The sequence below is a fragment of the Thalassophryne amazonica genome, chromosome 16, assembly GCF_902500255.1.
Source record: "Thalassophryne amazonica chromosome 16, fThaAma1.1, whole genome shotgun sequence".
Lineage (NCBI taxonomy): Eukaryota > Metazoa > Chordata > Actinopteri > Batrachoidiformes > Batrachoididae > Thalassophryne > Thalassophryne amazonica.
This window is the reverse complement of record NC_047118.1, coordinates 45,925,228-45,943,023: the sequence shown is the minus strand read 5'-3', so window position 1 is coordinate 45,943,023 and position 17,796 is coordinate 45,925,228. Positions and strand designations below refer to the sequence as shown.

Genomic DNA, 17,796 nt, shown 5'->3' with positions numbered 1-17,796 from the left:
ATATATATATATATATATATATATATATATATATATATATATATATATATATATATATATATATATACTGAAGCTTTTTGTCAATGTTCTGTAAATTTGGACATTTTATGAATTAAACCTGATGCCTGTTTCCAGACCATTGCTCAAAAATGTCATGCCCAAAATAAATTGAGTATATTGCAGAAACTACAATGATTACTTGTATTATATATGTATTATGCTAAAGGTGACACCTGTGAGAGTACTGCAGAGTTGTAAGAATCAGTATATATGTTACTGGATCAGAGTAAATGAAGATGGCACACAACAAAAACTGAAAATTTAATTTCCGCCTAAAAAAGAAGTCCCACAACCTCTAGCTAACCATATCACAACTTCTGACCACTACCTGTCCTGCACACCAAAAACTAAAGTAGAAAAAGTCTGGAGAAGTATTTGTAGAGGAATATTTAGTCAGACTCTCCAAATTGGCAATTTTGGGCATGTGGCATTTGAGATTTCTCAGGTACCAAACAGCACTACTTATTTTGTTTCACCTATATGTCACTACAAAGTACACTACAACAATGCAAAAAATCCAAAAGTGAAGAATATAGAATCCAGTGGGACTTATACAAAGGAAAGTACTGGGCTGCCCGCAGTGTTGGGCTCAAAACCTTCCAGTAAGTCTGTTCACTCTATTGATAAATCATGTCATAACTAGTTATAACAATGAACCACCAGCACCCCCTTGTGGACCAAACAAAACATTGTTACATTTCAGCATATGAAACTACAACAATGCAAATGTTGGTGGCTTTTGTGACACAAGTTATTTAGTTTTATGGTGGAGTGGAACAGAAAAGGATTTCTTTAAAAAAAAGATGTAAAGATTTCAGCTATAGTTTGCCAGAAAACCTATGGGAGACAAGAGCCTAGATTTGATCTCTTTTCTTAGAAAGTCTTTGTATGATTTACTACACCATGAAGCTGTGTTTCGGTAATGCAACAGACAAACGCTGCTCCATTCACAGCCACAGAAGCATATTATAACACTGTTTCAGACTTGTCTGTGTTTTGGTGGCTTTCCTCATGAGCCTCCGCCTCCATTTTTTAAAATCCTGTCTACTGCAGACAGGTTTACTCAATAGTATCACACCGTATTTTTTATGATCAGTGTAAATGGACACCAAGACATATTATTGACTCTGTAATGTTCTTGTGGAAAGAAAACTGGCTGTAAAAGTGAGGATTACTGTAAATTCATGAAACTGTGCCAATTTATGCAGTGTTTAAAATTTCACTGTATGAAATGTATTTTTGTTGATATTGTTCCATAGCTTTGATTATTTGATGCAATATTTTATACAAACTGGTTCAGTTGCATTTATGAGACGTATGTCATATTCTGTATTTAATCTTCTGGGATGCCAGTAGTTCTTACCAGGACTGTGCCATAAATAAAAGCAAAAACACATCATTTATTAAAATAAAAATAAATTATGATCAGTCAGGGATGAACACCCTGACTGATCATAATTGATCATGATGGTTTACATTGTTTGATAATATCTGTGCTAATTCTTTATTTTCTGTTAGCTATCAACTATTTGTGTTATTTGTTTGGAAGTTCTGAGAAATATAAGTTAAGTTTTACTTTATCATGTGTCCAAGTTTCAGACACAGGGAGATCTTACCCTGTTGGTGAGAGCCAGTATCATTAGAAATGTGAGACTAAACCACACCCATGTTAACACCCACAAGGTATAAAAGGTGTTGTATGACTCATTTTAGAAGCCTTTCACAAGATGGACACTGTCTGTGAGGGTCCCAGGCCTGGTTTCTAACGTGACCTTGAATAAACTCAAAATGAGGAATACAATGGTTTGGTTCTTGGTAAGGGGAAGAAGTTTTACATAAAAGGACCGGGTAGAAATAACAAAATCAATAAAGACTCTTACAGCAAGTTGAATTTAGTCAGTGGCACAAAACATAAAGTAGATCAACATGCTTTTAAATTCTTTTTGTAACTCATACCATTTACAAAATGTGATATATTTTTGCATAATGCTTTCCTGACATCCATTTAACATTTTTTATAACATCAACACAGATTACAGAGATGTTCAGATACAGTTTTAAAAATGGTGATAGGAAAGATAAAGATTGCAAGATTAATGATTCTATAAAGGCCCATAATTATAGAATCATTAAAAAAAATTTAATCTATAGAAAAACAGAGTTTTATATCTTTTTTTTTTTTTTTTTTTTTAATTAAACAGATTTTGACTGGTTAGGGAAGATAAATTTAGATTTATTTATCTAAAGTTATGTCACTGCTGTGTCACTCAGACAGCAAAATTAAGAGGTTATTTAAAAATAAGTCCTTCAGAGAACAAAATTAAGAGGTTAAACAGGTTTTATACAGAACAGAGGAGGAGTAAATTTCCTGTATAAGACTGGGGATAGACACCACTTCACAAATTATAGACCTGTTTCTTTGCTTCCACAATTTTCCAAATTATTAGAAAAGTTATTCAATAATAGATTAGACAAATTCATAAATAAACATAAATTACTTACTGATAGTCAATATGGATTCAGAGCACATAGTTCAACATCACTTGCATTAATAGAATCAGTTGAGGAGATTACAAACGCCATAGACCACAAATTACATTCAGTTGGAATATTTATAGACCTTAAAAAGGCTTTTGATACAATTAATCATGACATATTAATCAATAAACTTGAACAGTATGGGATTAGGGGGTTGGTGTTGCACTGGGTGAGAAGCTACTTAAGTAACAGAAAACAGTTTGTGAAGTTGGGGGAATATACATCATCATGCTTGGACAATGCTTGTGGCGTCCCACAGGGGTCAGTATTGGGTCCAAAACTGTTTGTAATTTATATAAATGATATTGTCAATGTTTCCAAAATATTAAAATTAGTATTATTTGCAGATGACACAAGCATTTTATGTTCAGGGGGGGATTTGCAGGAGTTACTGAGGAGGATCAGTATAGAAATGGGAAAATTGAAAATATGGTTTGACAGAAACAAATTATCATTAAACTTAAGTAAAACAAAATACATGTTATTTGGCTATTGTAATACAGACATACAGGTTCAGTTACAAGTCGAGGGGGTAGATATTGAAAGGGTACATGAAAATAAGTTTCTGGGGGTGATAATAGATGATAAGATAAACTGGAAGACTCATATAAAACATATACAAAGTAAACTGTCAAGAAGCATTTCAGTTCTAAACAAAGCGAAACATATTCTGGACCACAACTCACTCCGCATTCTTTACTGCTCACTGGTTTTACCATATTTACAGTACTGTGCAGAGGTATGGGGTAATACTTATAAAGGTACAACACAATCACTATCAGTAATGCAGAAAAGAGCTATAAGAATTATTCATAATACTGGCTATAGAGATCATACAAATCCACTATTTTTACAATCCAAATTCTTAAAATTCACAGACTTGGTTCATTTTCAAACAGTACAAATTGTGTATAAAGCAATAAACAATTTACTTCCAGCAAATATTAAAAATATGTTTTTTAACAGATCAGGGGATTACAGTCTGAGGGGGAAATTTAATTTAAAGCATCAGTGGGCACGAACAACATTAAAAGGTTTCTGTATTTCTGTCTGTGGGGTGAGGATGTGGAACAGATTGGGAGTGGGGCTCAAGCAATGTCCAAGCATGAACCAGTTCAAACAGCAGTACAAAAATATGTTTTTTTCTGGGTATAGGGAGGAGGAAGGGTAATGAGGGTTAGGGTGTTTTTGTTTTTTGCTTCGGCTTGTAAATATATAGTATTTTGTATGTAAGTAGGTATGTGTAGGTGTATATTTATGTTTGTGTATATATGTGTATATATGTATATGTGTATATATGTGTATGTATATGTGTATGTATGTTGATGTGTGTATGTATATATATATGTGTATGTATATGTATATATATATATATTGATATCGGTTTAGGTGTGTAGGAATCTATGTGTATATGTGGCAAAGGGTATTACTGGTTGTGGGGAAGAAGGGGTAGGGATAAATAAGCTGATGCTTCACCCTACCCCTTTTCGGACATGTTGGGTACACAGTAGGAACTTTTTTGTTGTTGTCTTTACTGATCTATCTTGTAATTGTTGTTGTATCAAATGTTCGAAATAAACAGTTTTCATTCATTCATTCATTCATTTAATGCATGCTTATTGTTGTCACAATCCTGATGTCTGTCATTGTCCTCTGGCTCCCTCTGGTATCCTGCAGTGTGTTTGTTGTGGTTTGTGTGTTCTCTCACACACACACATTCATCTTCAACCACTTAGTCCAATCAAGAGTCACGGGGGGCTGGAGCCTATCCCAGCAGTCATAGAGCGCGAGGTGGGGTACACCCTGGACAGGACGCCAGTCTGTCACAGGGCCATAAACAGACAAGCAAACACATAACAATTTAAAGATTCCAATCCACCTAACTTGCATGTCTTTTGATGTGGGAGGAAACTGGAGCACCCGGAGGAAACCCACACAAACACGGGGAGAACATGCAAACTCCACACAGAAAGGCCACAGGTGGGAATTGAACCCATGACCTTCTCACTGTGAGGCAACAGTGCTAACCACTAAGCCACCATGCTGCCCTTGTATGTTCTCAGCTTTGGTTAATTCATAGCATTCTCTGTTGTGATTGATTTCTAATTGTTGTGGTTCATTCAACGTGTCTGTTTATTTCCAAGTGTGTGTTGTTACAATCACTTTCTGTTTTATTTTGAATTGGTCTTCCTTTGTGCACTTTTCATTTGCTTTCTCCCTGTTTGTCCTCACGCCTGAATCACATTTTTCTTGATCATCCATTATGGCCCCTTCACATACGACACGAAGTTGGGTGAATGAGGCTGAAACCGGCTGAGAAAGGCAGAAAAAAAGCGAATTGGAGAACCTCGAAAAAAATTCCAGCCACTGTCAGGAGGGACAGACAGTCCCTCCTGACAGTGGCTGGAGTTTCATGCATGCTCGTGTGCACACACACGAACACAGTGCGACCATGTGAGAGGTGTGATACCACACTGTGCTCACACAGCAACAGAAGCAATTAAATGTTGCACAAATGTACATGTAAATCAACGTAAATGTGTAAGGACCAAATAGTGAGAGCACAGAACATTATAAGAACAATTAATGTACTAAATGTAAGACAATCATGTTACTGATAATGATGTGTAATTGATGACTTGATGGTCTGTGTTGGAAATGAGGGAACAAATGGATTTTGTTTTGTCTGTTAAAATATTTATTATAAGAGCGAACAATACAAGAATTATCATCATTCTGTTCCTTTAGGTTCATGAACCATGGCCATGGATGTAAACAAGGAATTAATGAACTGACATGAATGAATTGATACAATCATATCATGAACACATCAGCCAGCTCCGCACGTCGAAGGACACCGCATCATGTGGACTATGACTCATGTGGTGGAGGTGACATTTGCCTTGCCAGCTGGTCGTTCACATGATCCAGTGGATATTTTCACATGGGGTAGCCTGGCTGATGGTGTCTGCAGTGTGCACTGAGGTGCAACTCGCTCCAAAGGTGATATGTGTTTCGATTTTTTACCATGTCATGAGAGCATGCCGACACATGAGCATCGCGGTGGCGTGTTGAGAGGTGATGTTCTTTTCCAGTTGTGAGTAGTGATGATGCAGTGGTCAGCTGCAACATGACAATCACCTTGGTGAATGCGTGTATGATCATCTAATGGCTTTGATGCACTCGCGATCATCAGCGATTGTGTGTCATGTGACGTGGCTGTCCGGTTGGATGGCATGCTGGCACTCTGACATGCAGCTGTGTTTTTATTTTTATCTCTGTAGTGGTGTGGGTATGCTGTTGGCTGGTGAATTCACCACCAGCGGGGACATGCTGGATATGCCATAGGTGTCCCACAGCTGGCAGCTGTTCCATCATGGATATGACAGCCATCCAGATGTGCGTGCTGCTCTGGACAGCGATCACACTCCGGCCACCGTTTGAGCCTTCTCCACCTCAGCTGCACCTTGACAATGTTGGATCATGGTGTATGTGGGGGGGGGCAACAACACACTCACACGCCATTCTGTTGCCGGGGGGGGGGGTGCATGAGACACTTACATGTCATTTGTGTTGCTGGGGGGGAGACAGACGGCGGAACCTGGTAACCAAAGAAGATGAATGTCCTGGCAGAATTCAAAGATGATCGCGGATAATCATGAAAACGGTATGCTGCATTTACACATAATGATGACAAGTCACGAATGCCACAAATGATACATTCTTGTGATGATTCGGGGCAGAGGCGTCAGGTGTCCTCAGGAACTACTGAAACCCATTACCACGCATTACGATTAATGGCACGTGTTGTTGGCGAATTATCAAGAACCATTAAGCACAGTTAAGAATAATGTTCCACGCTATTGCGCATAACAGTGCATCATTATGTTCTGTCACATTGTGAATGAGGTGAATTGTCTCCACACACACACACACACCCATATTCATCCTACCGTCAACTGCTGAGCAATTCAGATCTCTCCAGTTTGCGCCTCAAAATCTAGATTAATCCACAGCAGAAGAACTTTGTGACTGCATGCTTAGCTGGTCTTTGTGCCATGGAGTGGCGCAGAGAGGAGGAGGAGACACAGAGACCCAGATGTGTGGCTCCACACAGCTCTCAACTCACTTGGTTTCCCAAACATCAGGCACATGCAGCAGGTGGAACAACTGCAGGAGCGCACTGAAGAGTACTGGAACGAGACTTTTTGCCGACTTGGTGTCACTGTCCTTCTTCAGCATACTGCAGCAATGAAACTGAATGCGGTGCAGCAGAGTTTAATTGTGCGCACGTCAGAGAAGAACGCTGTGACGCTCTATTAAGGATCACCACCACAGACAACCCAGTGTCACGGCAAGTTGTGTTTCAGCAGCACGAAATATACATTAATCTATTGGTTTGTGATATTGTGACAGAATGCGCTTCATTTTCGTCACGACAGCACAAATTCATTCATTCCGTGATGGCTGCATGAAATTAAAAGTGAAGCGGGGGGGTCGGGGTGGTTATGGTTAGGGTGGGGGAAGGAGTAGGATTAGGTTATGGTTAAGGGTTGGGGCTTGAGGATAGGAGTAGCGTTAGAAATAGTGAGTTAAAAATAAACCCCGTCATGAAAAATGGACTCATTTCGTCACGGGAACATGAAAAAAAACAAAAAACAAAACATGAGACTGGGCTGCCACAGATGCATTAAGTCACATTAAGAATGTTAGGAATGTGCCAAGAATGATGCAAATATGACATTCCTAATGCATCCTGGCTATGTGTAAACACAGCAGTAGTGACATCCAAGGAGCAGTGGCATTGAACAAATGTACAGTACATCAGGAGCCAATTTAAAAACATCTGTCATTGCTGAATAGAAATGTTCTCGCTGTACACGGATATGCACAAATGCATCATGTTAACATTTAGATGAGAGGGCAAATAAGATGGTGGTGATGTCGTACGTCCTTATTCTACCCCCGTTACTCACTCGTTTACCTCTAGTGTGTTCCACAGTAATGGTTTAGTACATACTAACCAATGTTAGTACATACTGATTATTCTGTTGTGGGCTGGGGTGTTTGGCTGGTTTGGTTTTTGTTTGCAAGCTTAAGTTTGGGTTGTGTTTTTTCTTTTCTCCTCTTCCCAGGGTTTGATGGAACGGTCCTCTGGGGAGGGGGGGTTGGTATGGTTGTTTGTGTTTGTCTTTTTTTTGTTTATGACTAAGCAGACTTTAACACATAGTCAGAAGAAAGCTGAGTGCACAGGTTTAAGAACTCCTGGCCAAACTTATGCAAAGTGAACTAAAGCAAGAGTCGACAGGAATGAACGCAAAGGTGGAGACTCTAACAGGTTTGCTAAACGAAACAGAGGGCAAGACCATTCAAGTCAACAAGGGATGTCTCTGCACTGGAGTGTCAGCTGCGGAGCAGTCTGCTGCAGACAGGCTCAGGATGGGCTCCAGGATGAGAGTGATGGTCTCGGCACGGAGTTCCCTCTTGACAGAGAAGAGGCGGCTGGGAGCGTGCGTTATCCAGCTGAGGGAAGAGCTGGAGAGGCTCAACATTGAGATGATCAATGACTGCATGAAGAGATTAATGTTGCAGGTGGAGCAGCTGATGATGGAGCTGTCGTCAGAGCACAGTAACGCACAGCTCCTGGAGACGGGCCTTTCCCAGCTGGATCGTCAGCACAAGGAGCTGAAGCTGCAGGAGGTGTTTTTTGTTCCCAGCCAACATTCCAGCCATGGTCCCTGGAGGGGGGGCTTTGTTTTTCCTGGCCCAGGTCCGTGTGGTCGCCGGGAGGCTTCCCGTGAGGGTGGGGTACTGTTGTGGGCTGGGGTGTTTGGCTGGTTTGGTTTTGTTTTCTGTTTCTCCCACCAGGTGGTATGCATTCAGGACTGAGTGGCTGAGCATCAGGACCTCACCCTGAACACCTGAGGCTTGTTATCACGTGCAGGTCATCAGGACTCACAGCTGTGGTGTATTTTGTCTTAATCAGAGATTGCTGCATTTAAACCTTGAATGCACAGTGTGTGATTGCCAGAGACTCGACCTTGTGAGCAGACGTGTGAGATCGACGTCAGGAGAACAATCTCACCATCACAGACGCAGAGACCGCTCCAGGTTTGACGCCACAGTCTGTGAAGGAGGATTGGGTGAGGTCTCACGCTCTTCAGCACACTTCCTGAGGTAATTTGGTTTTGGTGACTTTTATGAAGTAATGACAGTGGATTAGGTGTCCCTCACACCTTGTGTTAGTGAGCTGTCACGTTATGCTAATTGTCTAATCAGCTTCTGCTGCAGTGGAGATTTGAACTGTGTTGTTCCGTGCCTGCAGGATAAGAAGCTGATGTATAGATTTAAGCCAGGAAGTGTTTGCTGATTGCGTGCACCTTTGAGTTGTGTCTCTCTGTGTGGGGTTGGACTCACCTCATGTTTTCTTTCTTCACAGACTTGGTTTGTCGCGGCCACCTGCGGGGTGTTGGCGGGGTCCCTGGGTCCGAACTGCTGTGGCTCCGGACCGTTTGCGCTGTTAAGAGCGCGCCGTGTTTCCACCTCACCAGACTGCGGACTGTTTAGTTGTTTAGCACGTCACTGTTATGTTTATTAAATTTTATTATCTTTTGAACCGTGCTCTGCTTATTTTATGCTGGGTCCTTCAAACTCTGGGTCGGTTCTCCGCCCGCGTCCGAAACATAACATATTCAGACATAGGGCTAGTGTTGAGAAACACCAAATGGACACTCATCTAACATGGATTGTAACACAATTTTGTTTTGATTTTGGAGTGTGATCTCTGGTGTTTTACAAAATGTTCATCTTCATGATAGTCTCTACATAATTTGTGTTGTGGGCTGGGGTGTTTGGCTGGTTTGGTTTTTGTTTTCTGTTTCTCCCACCAGGTGGTATGCATTCAGGACTGAGTGGCTGAGCATGAACACCTGAGGCTTGTTATCACGTGCAGGTCATCAGGACTCACAGCTGTGGTGTATTTTGTCTTAATCAGAGATTGTTGCATTTAAACCTTGAATGCACAGTGTGTGATTGCCAGAGACTCGACCTTGTGAGCAGACGTGTGAGATCGACGTCAGGAGAACAATCTCACCATCACGGACGCAGAGACCACTCCAGGTTTGACGCCACAGTCTGTGAAGGAGGATTGGGTGAGGTCTCACGCTCTTCAGCACACTTCCTGAGGTAATTTGGTTTTGGTGACTTTTATGAAGTAATGACAGTAGATTTGGTGTCCCTCACACCTTGTGTTATTGAGCTGTCACGTTATGCTAATTGTCTAATCAGCTTCTGCTGCAGTGGAGATTTGAACTGAATTGTTCCGTGCCTGCAGGGTGAGAAGCTGATGTATAGCTTTAAGCCAGGAAGTGTTTGCTGATTGCGTGCACCTTTGAGTTGTGTCTCTCTGTGTGGAGTTGGACTCACCTCATGTTTCCTTTCTTCACAGACTCGGTTTGTCGCGGCCACCTGGGGGGTGTCGGCGGGGTCCCTGGGTCCAAACTGCTGTGGCTCCGGACCGTTTGCGCTGTTAAGAGCGCGCCATGTTTCCACCTCACCAGACCGCGGACTGTTTATTTGTTTAGTACTTCTCACTGTTATGTTTATTAAATTCTGTTATCTTTTGAACCGTGCTCTGCTTATTTTATGCTGGGTCCTTCAAACTCTGGGTCGGTTCTCCGCCCGCGTCCGAAACATAACATATTCAGACATAGGGCTAGTGTTGAGAAACACCAAATGGACACTCATCTAACATGGATTGTAACACAATTTTGTTTTGATTTTGGAGTGTGATCTCTGGTGTTTTACAAAATGTTCATCTTCATGATAGTCTCTACATAATTTGTGTTGTGGGCTGGGGTGTTTGGCTGGTTTGGTTTTTGTTTTCTGTTTCTCCCACCAGGTGGTATGCATTCAGGACTGAGTGGCTGAGCATGAACACCTGAGGCTTGTTATCACGTGCAGGTCATCAGGACTCACAGCTGTGGTGTATTTTGTCTTAATCAGAGATTGTTGCATTTAAACCTTGAATGCACAGTGTGTGATTGCCAGAGACTCGACCTTGTGAGCAGACGTGTGAGATCGACGTCAGGAGAACAATCTCACCATCACGGACGCAGAGACCACTCCAGGTTTGACGCCACAGTCTGTGAAGGAGGATTGGGTGAGGTCTCACGCTCTTCAGCACACTTCCTGAGGTAATTTGGTTTTGGTGACTTTTATGAAGTAATGACAGTAGATTTGGTGTCCCTCACACCTTGTGTTATTGAGCTGTCACGTTATGCTAATTGTCTAATCAGCTTCTGCTGCAGTGGAGATTTGAACTGAGTTGTTCCGTGCCTGCAGGGTGAGAAGCTGATGTATAGCTTTAAGCCAGGAAGTGTTTGCTGATTGCGTGCACCTTTGAGTTGTGTCTCTCTGTGTGGAGTTGGACTCACCTCATGTTTCCTTTCTTCACAGACTCGGTTTGTCGCGGCCACCTGGGGGGTGTCGGCGGGGTCCCTGGGTCCAAACTGCTGTGGCTCCGGACCGTTTGCGCTGTTAAGAGCGCGCCATGTTTCCACCTCACCAGACCGCGGACTGTTTATTTGTTTAGTACTTCTCACTGTTATGTTTATTAAATTCTGTTATCCTTTGAACCGTGCTCTGCTTATTTTATGCTGGCTCCTTCAAACGCTGGGTCGGTGCTCCGACCGCGTCCGAAACATAACAATTTGCTTCCTTTAAAAAAGTAACACCAATCAGTTATATAACTGAGCCATCAGGATGAGGGTTATGGATATTTTAGTAAGTATATACCCAAAGACCACCACGATTTTGTAGATTAATTCTCAGAATGCTGCTGATTCCATTTGGCCTTATAAAACCATAGGTCATATTTCAGTTAACCTTGCATGCAGTATATCTTGAGGTTTTCTTAAAACCAGCAAAAACTATTGAACTGTAAACACTGAAAGGTGTATCTGAAGATAATGATTAAACTTTGAGAGAAGCATTTCCAAGAAGCAGATATCCTGCAGTATTGAATGTCAACCACCAGAAGCCGCCACAGTACAAGCTGTTTGTACAAGAGCATGTTCCCGCCAGACGCTGTGCTTCCAGTAAGAGGAGGTTTGCAAACTTTGGTGAACCTTTAGTTCATTATAATTATTTCAATGCCATGTTAAGCCAAATGTGCAGCTTTGTTGTGTTTTCCAGAAATGAGTATTCAGAAAAAACCCTGCTCATTACTGACTCCATACATAGAGTTTGTCTTTTCATACAGTTTGAGTTGCTTCACATTGTTGGGGTCATGACTCTGCTATTTTTCTAAAACCTGTTGAAAATATACCTTTGTAGAAATGTAATGTGGACGTTTAATAATACTAAAACATTTCAGTCAAGTTTTGCCAACAGTTGTGGGAATAGATGTATATATCTGCATTGGCTCAAAATGCAGACACTGAAGCTTTCACGTCGAGTCGGCACACACACACACACACACACACACACACACACACACACACACACACACACACACACACACACACCCCTGTGCACGCAAAGTGATGCTGACAGCTCAGTGATTTGCACAGCGTGAGAAGGATGAGGAAGTGAGCGGTGTGAGAACACTGCCATCGCAGCCCTGTGGCAACTCGGCCGGCAGCCTGCGGTCGTCTCACTTCACCCTGGCGTCCTCTGAACCCTAGTTTAACCTGTTTTCAACTTCCACTCTGCTTTCAACCTGTCTGATTGTGCTCAGACAGTTGTTGAGCTTTCAGTTTCTTTAGGTATTACACAAAATCTCAAACGAAAAACTCCATACTTGATTGTTCTATCGAATGAAATATCAGATCTTGTTTTAAAACATCATGCTGTCACCTATATGAAAATTCAGTAAGGTATGTCTTCTATAATATATTCCAATTCTAAAGTAGAACTCTACTAGTGTGTACTAAGGTATATCTAAATATCTAAAAAAAAAAAAAAAAAGAAGAGTAGAATAGAACAGTAGAATAGAGTAGAGTAGAACCACTTAGGTGCCTGGTCTTGAGAACCATGAATGGTAGGTTGAAAAGCTTTTTAATCCCATGGGAACTCTACCTACCCACCCAAGCAGCTCAAGAAATTGGACATCATGTATATAAGTGATATTTACACAATAAGGGTAATAAACAACATATACAAGAAATATAGTACTACATAATATATAGGGTGTCCCAAAAAATATACAACATTTAAAACACTTGGTTTGACCCTTAAATGCTACAAACTTAATCACTTATGTTTCTTTTTTACTTGCAGAGACCCTGAAGTTTATGTTGATGCCAAGCATCGACATATTGAAGGAAAACATCTGCTGAGAAATCCGAAACATTCCTCAAGACACTTTCCCCAAAGCGTTTGCAGGCCGTAATTGGCCAACGCAGGGCCTACATTGAACATTATTCTAAAATTCTTTTTATTGTTATTTCAAAATTTAATCCGCATACAGAAACAGAAGAACAAGAGAACAATAGAACAAGCATTGGTGCTTTCAAGTATGAAAAAAAAAAAATCAGACCACATTAAGGTAAACAAATAGATAAATGATGATGGCAACACAAATTTCAAGACAACGAAGAAACATCACAATAGTGATTAGATCAGAACCAGTCAGATTGTAAGGTTCGGGGCTGGACTCTAAGGTGGACTTTTTTTATAAAAAGATTAACAAAAGGTTGCCAGATTTTATTATAAGTCTGTAAAGAGCCGTTCATGGTGTGCCTTAAATACTCCAGTTTTAAGTGGGACATAACATCTTCCAGCAGGAGTTTATGAGAAGGCGGAGCTGCTTTTTTCCAGTTGAGCAGGATCAGGCGTCTTGCGAGCAGAGTTATAAAGGCGATCGCGTTGGCTTGCTGGGCTGTCACAGCTGTATCCGGTGGGGTGACGCCAAACAGGGCCACCATGCAGTTTGGACCGACAGGCTTGTTACATAGGGAGGAGAATGTTCCGAATAGTTCTTGCCAGAAATTCTGAAGTTTAGGACACAACCAAAACATATGACTGAGGCTTGCCGGGCCATAGCCAAACCTTACACAGGATGAGTCAGAACCTGGGTATAGTCTGGAAAGTTTACTTGGAGATATGTGTAGTCTGTGTAATATCTTGAACTGTATTAAACTATGTCTGACACAAATCAATGAGGTGTGAATTCTAGTAATTGCCGATTGTCAGGCCCGATCAGTGAATAGTTCGCCTAATTCCTCCTCCCATTGATTCCTCAGGTGCTCTGTTGATGGGGATGACGCACCTTGATGACAAAGATGACAAAAGATGACACCAGACCTTTATCCCATGGGTCTAACTCTAAGCATTCGTCCAGCCAGTTCTTTTGTGGAAGAGTCAGGGAAAAAGTTGTTTTCACAAAACTGCGAATCTGGTGATATCTAAAGAAGTCCGATTGTGATAAGTCAAAATCCTTTTTCAACTGCTCAAATGAGGCCAATTCGCCATCTTTGAAAAGCTTCTTTACACATGACAGACCCTTCCTGTGCCATGATAGAAAAGACGGGTCGATCAAGGAGGGGGGGAAATTAACATTAGAGTGAATGGGAGTTGCAGCTATGGTGCCTTTAAATCCAAAGTGAGTACGGAATTGAAACCAGATTCTCAGTGAGCCCTTGACTATCAGATTGTTTGTCCAGTGATGTTTAATCAGAGGTAGCGAGCTACACAATAACGAGCCAAGTGATGCTGGGTTGCAAGAATGTTTCTCCATCGGGACCCAGGCTGGAACCTCCATGTCCGAAGCATCTGCAAGCCAAAGTAGCAATTTCTGAATGTTCCTGGCCCAATAGTAGTGAAGGAAATTTGGTAGAGCAAGCCCACCATCGTCTCTCGGTCTTTCCAGAAACTCTCTCCTAATTCGAGGTATGTTTCTATTCCAGAGAAACCTGGACATGTGACTATTCAAATCTTTAAAATAGGATTTGGGAATGAAAACCGGTACAGTCTGGAATAAATAGAGAAGTCTGGGCAGAATTACCATTTTAACTAAGTTGACCCTTCCGACTAGCGACAACGGGAGTTTGGACCAGTTCTCCATGTCTTGTTTAGCTTTATCCAGCACGCCTGTAAAGTTCTTGGAGAACAACGACTTGTAGTTATAAGTAACACTGACCCCCAGGTAGCTAAAGTGGTTTTTACACACCTTAAAGGGGAAGGTCCGGAAGTCCAACTGCTGCGCGTTCCTATTTATTGTAAAGAGAACGCTCTTAGAAAGATTCAACTTATAACCTGACACCTGACCAAATGAACTAAAGATTTCAAGAGCACAGGGAATGGTGCCGAACGGCTCTGAAAGAAAGAGGAGGAGGTCGTCAGCATACAGAGATACTTTATGAGTTTGTCCTCCTCTTCGTACTCCAACTAGCTGTGGATCGTTTCTCAGTCGTACTGCCAAGGGTTCAATAACAATATTGAATAATAAGGGGCTAAGCGGACAACCTTGTCTGGCCCCGCGAGATAGAGGGAAATATCATCTCTGCTCCCCTCCACAGCATGTCTTTTTCCTGGTTCTCTCCCTCAGCCCCAACCAGTCCCAGCAGAAGACTGCCCCTCCCTGAGCCTGGTTCTGCTGGAGGTTTCTTCCTGTTAAAAGGGAGTTTTTCCTTCCCACTGTAGCCAAGTGCTTGCTCACAGGGGGTCGTTTTGACCGTTGGGGTTTTACATAATTATTGTATGGCCTTGCCTTACAATATAAAGCGCCTTGGGGCAACTGTTTGTTGTGATTTGGCGCTATATAAAAAAATTGATTGATTGATTGATTGATTGATTGTCTTCTAAGATGGGGAGGGGTAGGGTGCTCAAAAAATTTTCAACTTGAGTTGGGTCGGCAGCTTCAGAAGCGTACAACTTCTCATAGAATAGTCGGAACTCATTGTTTATGTCCTGTTGGTCTGTTAATACATGTCCGTGTTCATTTTTTATTGCAGAAATTGAGCCTGCAGTGGTTATTTGCTTAATTTGGTGGGATAATAACTTGTTAGCGCGATCGCCATGCTCATAGTGGGTGAGCCGAGACCTCAGATGGAGATCAATTGCTTTGACATTCGTAATCGAGTCATATTCGGTCTGGAGTAAGATTCTCTTCTGATGTAATTCATCAGAGGGTGATTCTGAGTGCTGCCGATCCAGTTCCTTTATGTACACTAAAATTTCCGACGCTCGCTTCGTCCGCCTCTTTTTCTCTATCATAGATATCACCTGCCCTCTCAGATAGGCTTTCAGAGCTTCCCAAATGGTAGAATAGCTTATCCCGGGGGTCAGATTCAGTTCCAAGAAGAGGTCAATTTGACTACTGATAAATTCCACAAACCTTTCATCAGATAAATGCCTGATATTTAACCGCCACGGAGGGGGATGAGCGATATTTTCTGGAAAATTCAATTGTAGAATTACTGGTGAGTGGTCTGAAATGACTATACTGTCATAATCTGTACGGGTGGCCAGAGGCAGCAGCTTATGGTCAATCAAAAAGTAATCGAGTCTCGAGTAACTTTGGTGTACTGGCGAGAAAAAGGAAAATTGTTTGGATGTCGGGTTTTTAAGCCGCCATGGATCCACCAACCCATAAGCTTTGATGAAACTGTTGACACACAAGGCGGATTTACTTAACGTTGACATTTTGGTGCTAGACCGGTCCAGAGCCAGGTTCAGGACGCAGTTCAAATCGCCCGCCAGTATTAAGTCATGGGAATCCAAGTCAGGCAGATTGGAAAATAAAGTTGTAAAAAAGTTTACATTGTCCCAGTTAGGGCCGTAAACATTGGCAAGGACGACTGGCCTATTGTACAGAGTCCCTTGGGTAATGACAAAACGACCATTCTTATCCCTTATTCTCCTAGTCTCTATGTATTGCACCTCCCTGTGAATTAGAATAGCTGTTCCTCTACTCTTACTCTCGAAATCCAAATGAAAGCACTGTGTAAAACCGCCCCTGAGAAGTCTTGAGTGGTCTTTATTGATCAATTTGGTTTCTTGTAGATAAACTATCTGGCTATGTAATTTCTTTAAGTGGGAAAATATTTTATTGCGCTTAATGGGACTGTTTAAGCCACGAACATTCCAGCTCACCAGTGTAGTGGGGCTACCTGCCATTCATAAGATATAAGAGAGATGGTAGTAAAGTTGATGAAAGAGTAGCGGCCCATAAACATGAAAAAAAAAAAAAAAAAAAAACCCACACACACAAAGCACCTAACCATTCGCCAACAGCAGAACGCAGAATACAGAACACAGGGAGTTGAACATCTCAAAAAACAAAAAGAAATTGGAAAAAGAAAAAGAAAACCCAGTCCCAGAGGGGGACTCGTATGCTTCCTGGTCTCCAGTGCTTACCATGGCGGCCCCCACAGGCGGCAATAGTAACATGCTGATTATAACGCAACCCGCGTTGTGGTAAGTATTGCAAACAAGATAATATATGTCTGTATATACAGGTGCCCGCGCACCTGCACACCCTCATATGTATATACACACTCACTTAGAATAGGAAAAACATCAAAGCGTTCCTTCTGTCCACTCTTAAACTTGAAGCAGTCCAGTGAAGCAAGTGTAAGAGAAATAGTAAAAATCAAAATCATCCTTAATGCTTCACCTGGTTCCAATAGAAGTCTTCATCTGACAGTTCAGATGGACCGAACATGGCTCCATGCGTAACTGGCACGGAAATTACGAGCAGAATGTCCTCCATATTTATCCCTTCATTATTTCTCTCAGGATAAAGTCCTTTGCACGCTTGGGATCTTTAAACGTATGTTCTTTCCCATCCGTCGTGGAGACTCTCAGCGTCGCCGGATATCTCAGCCCATAGCGGACTCCGACACAGCCCCGGAGCATGTTTCTCACTTCCGTGAACTCAGCGCGTTGTTTACTCACAGCTTGTGTATAATCAGGCAGGATGCAGATGCGGTCTCCCTCGGTGGTTGTTATCCCCCGTGCCTCGGCTGCCTTCTTCAGAAGTGCCTCTTTTTCAGTAAAATAATGACACTTTACAACAAAAGCGCGTGGTGGCTGGTCATCTTGTGGTTTTGTGCGGAGGGTCCGATGCGCTCTGTCCAAGCACGGAGGCTTCTCCAAACCGAGCGCAGCTTTCAGCATGTCCGCCACGTACCTGGAGGGGGGCTGCCCATCCTCTCTGCCCTCTCTTACTCCAGTGATCCGGACATTGCAGCG

At 42.0% G+C, this 17,796-nt stretch overlaps 1 protein-coding gene across 1 annotated transcript in view; it reads right to left on the bottom strand.

The window, feature by feature from the left end:
* The window catches only part of LOC117528719 (immunoglobulin superfamily member 1-like), a 170,895-nt gene extending 153,691 nt beyond the window's left edge, over positions 1-17,204 (bottom strand). Inside the window, exon 1 of the mRNA XM_034191355.1 lies at positions 17,105-17,204. Within this exon, the coding sequence (XP_034047246.1) occupies positions 17,105-17,204 (100 nt within the window). The remainder of the gene's footprint in view (positions 1-17,104) is intronic.
* Between the last annotated feature and the right edge of the window lie 592 nt (positions 17,205-17,796).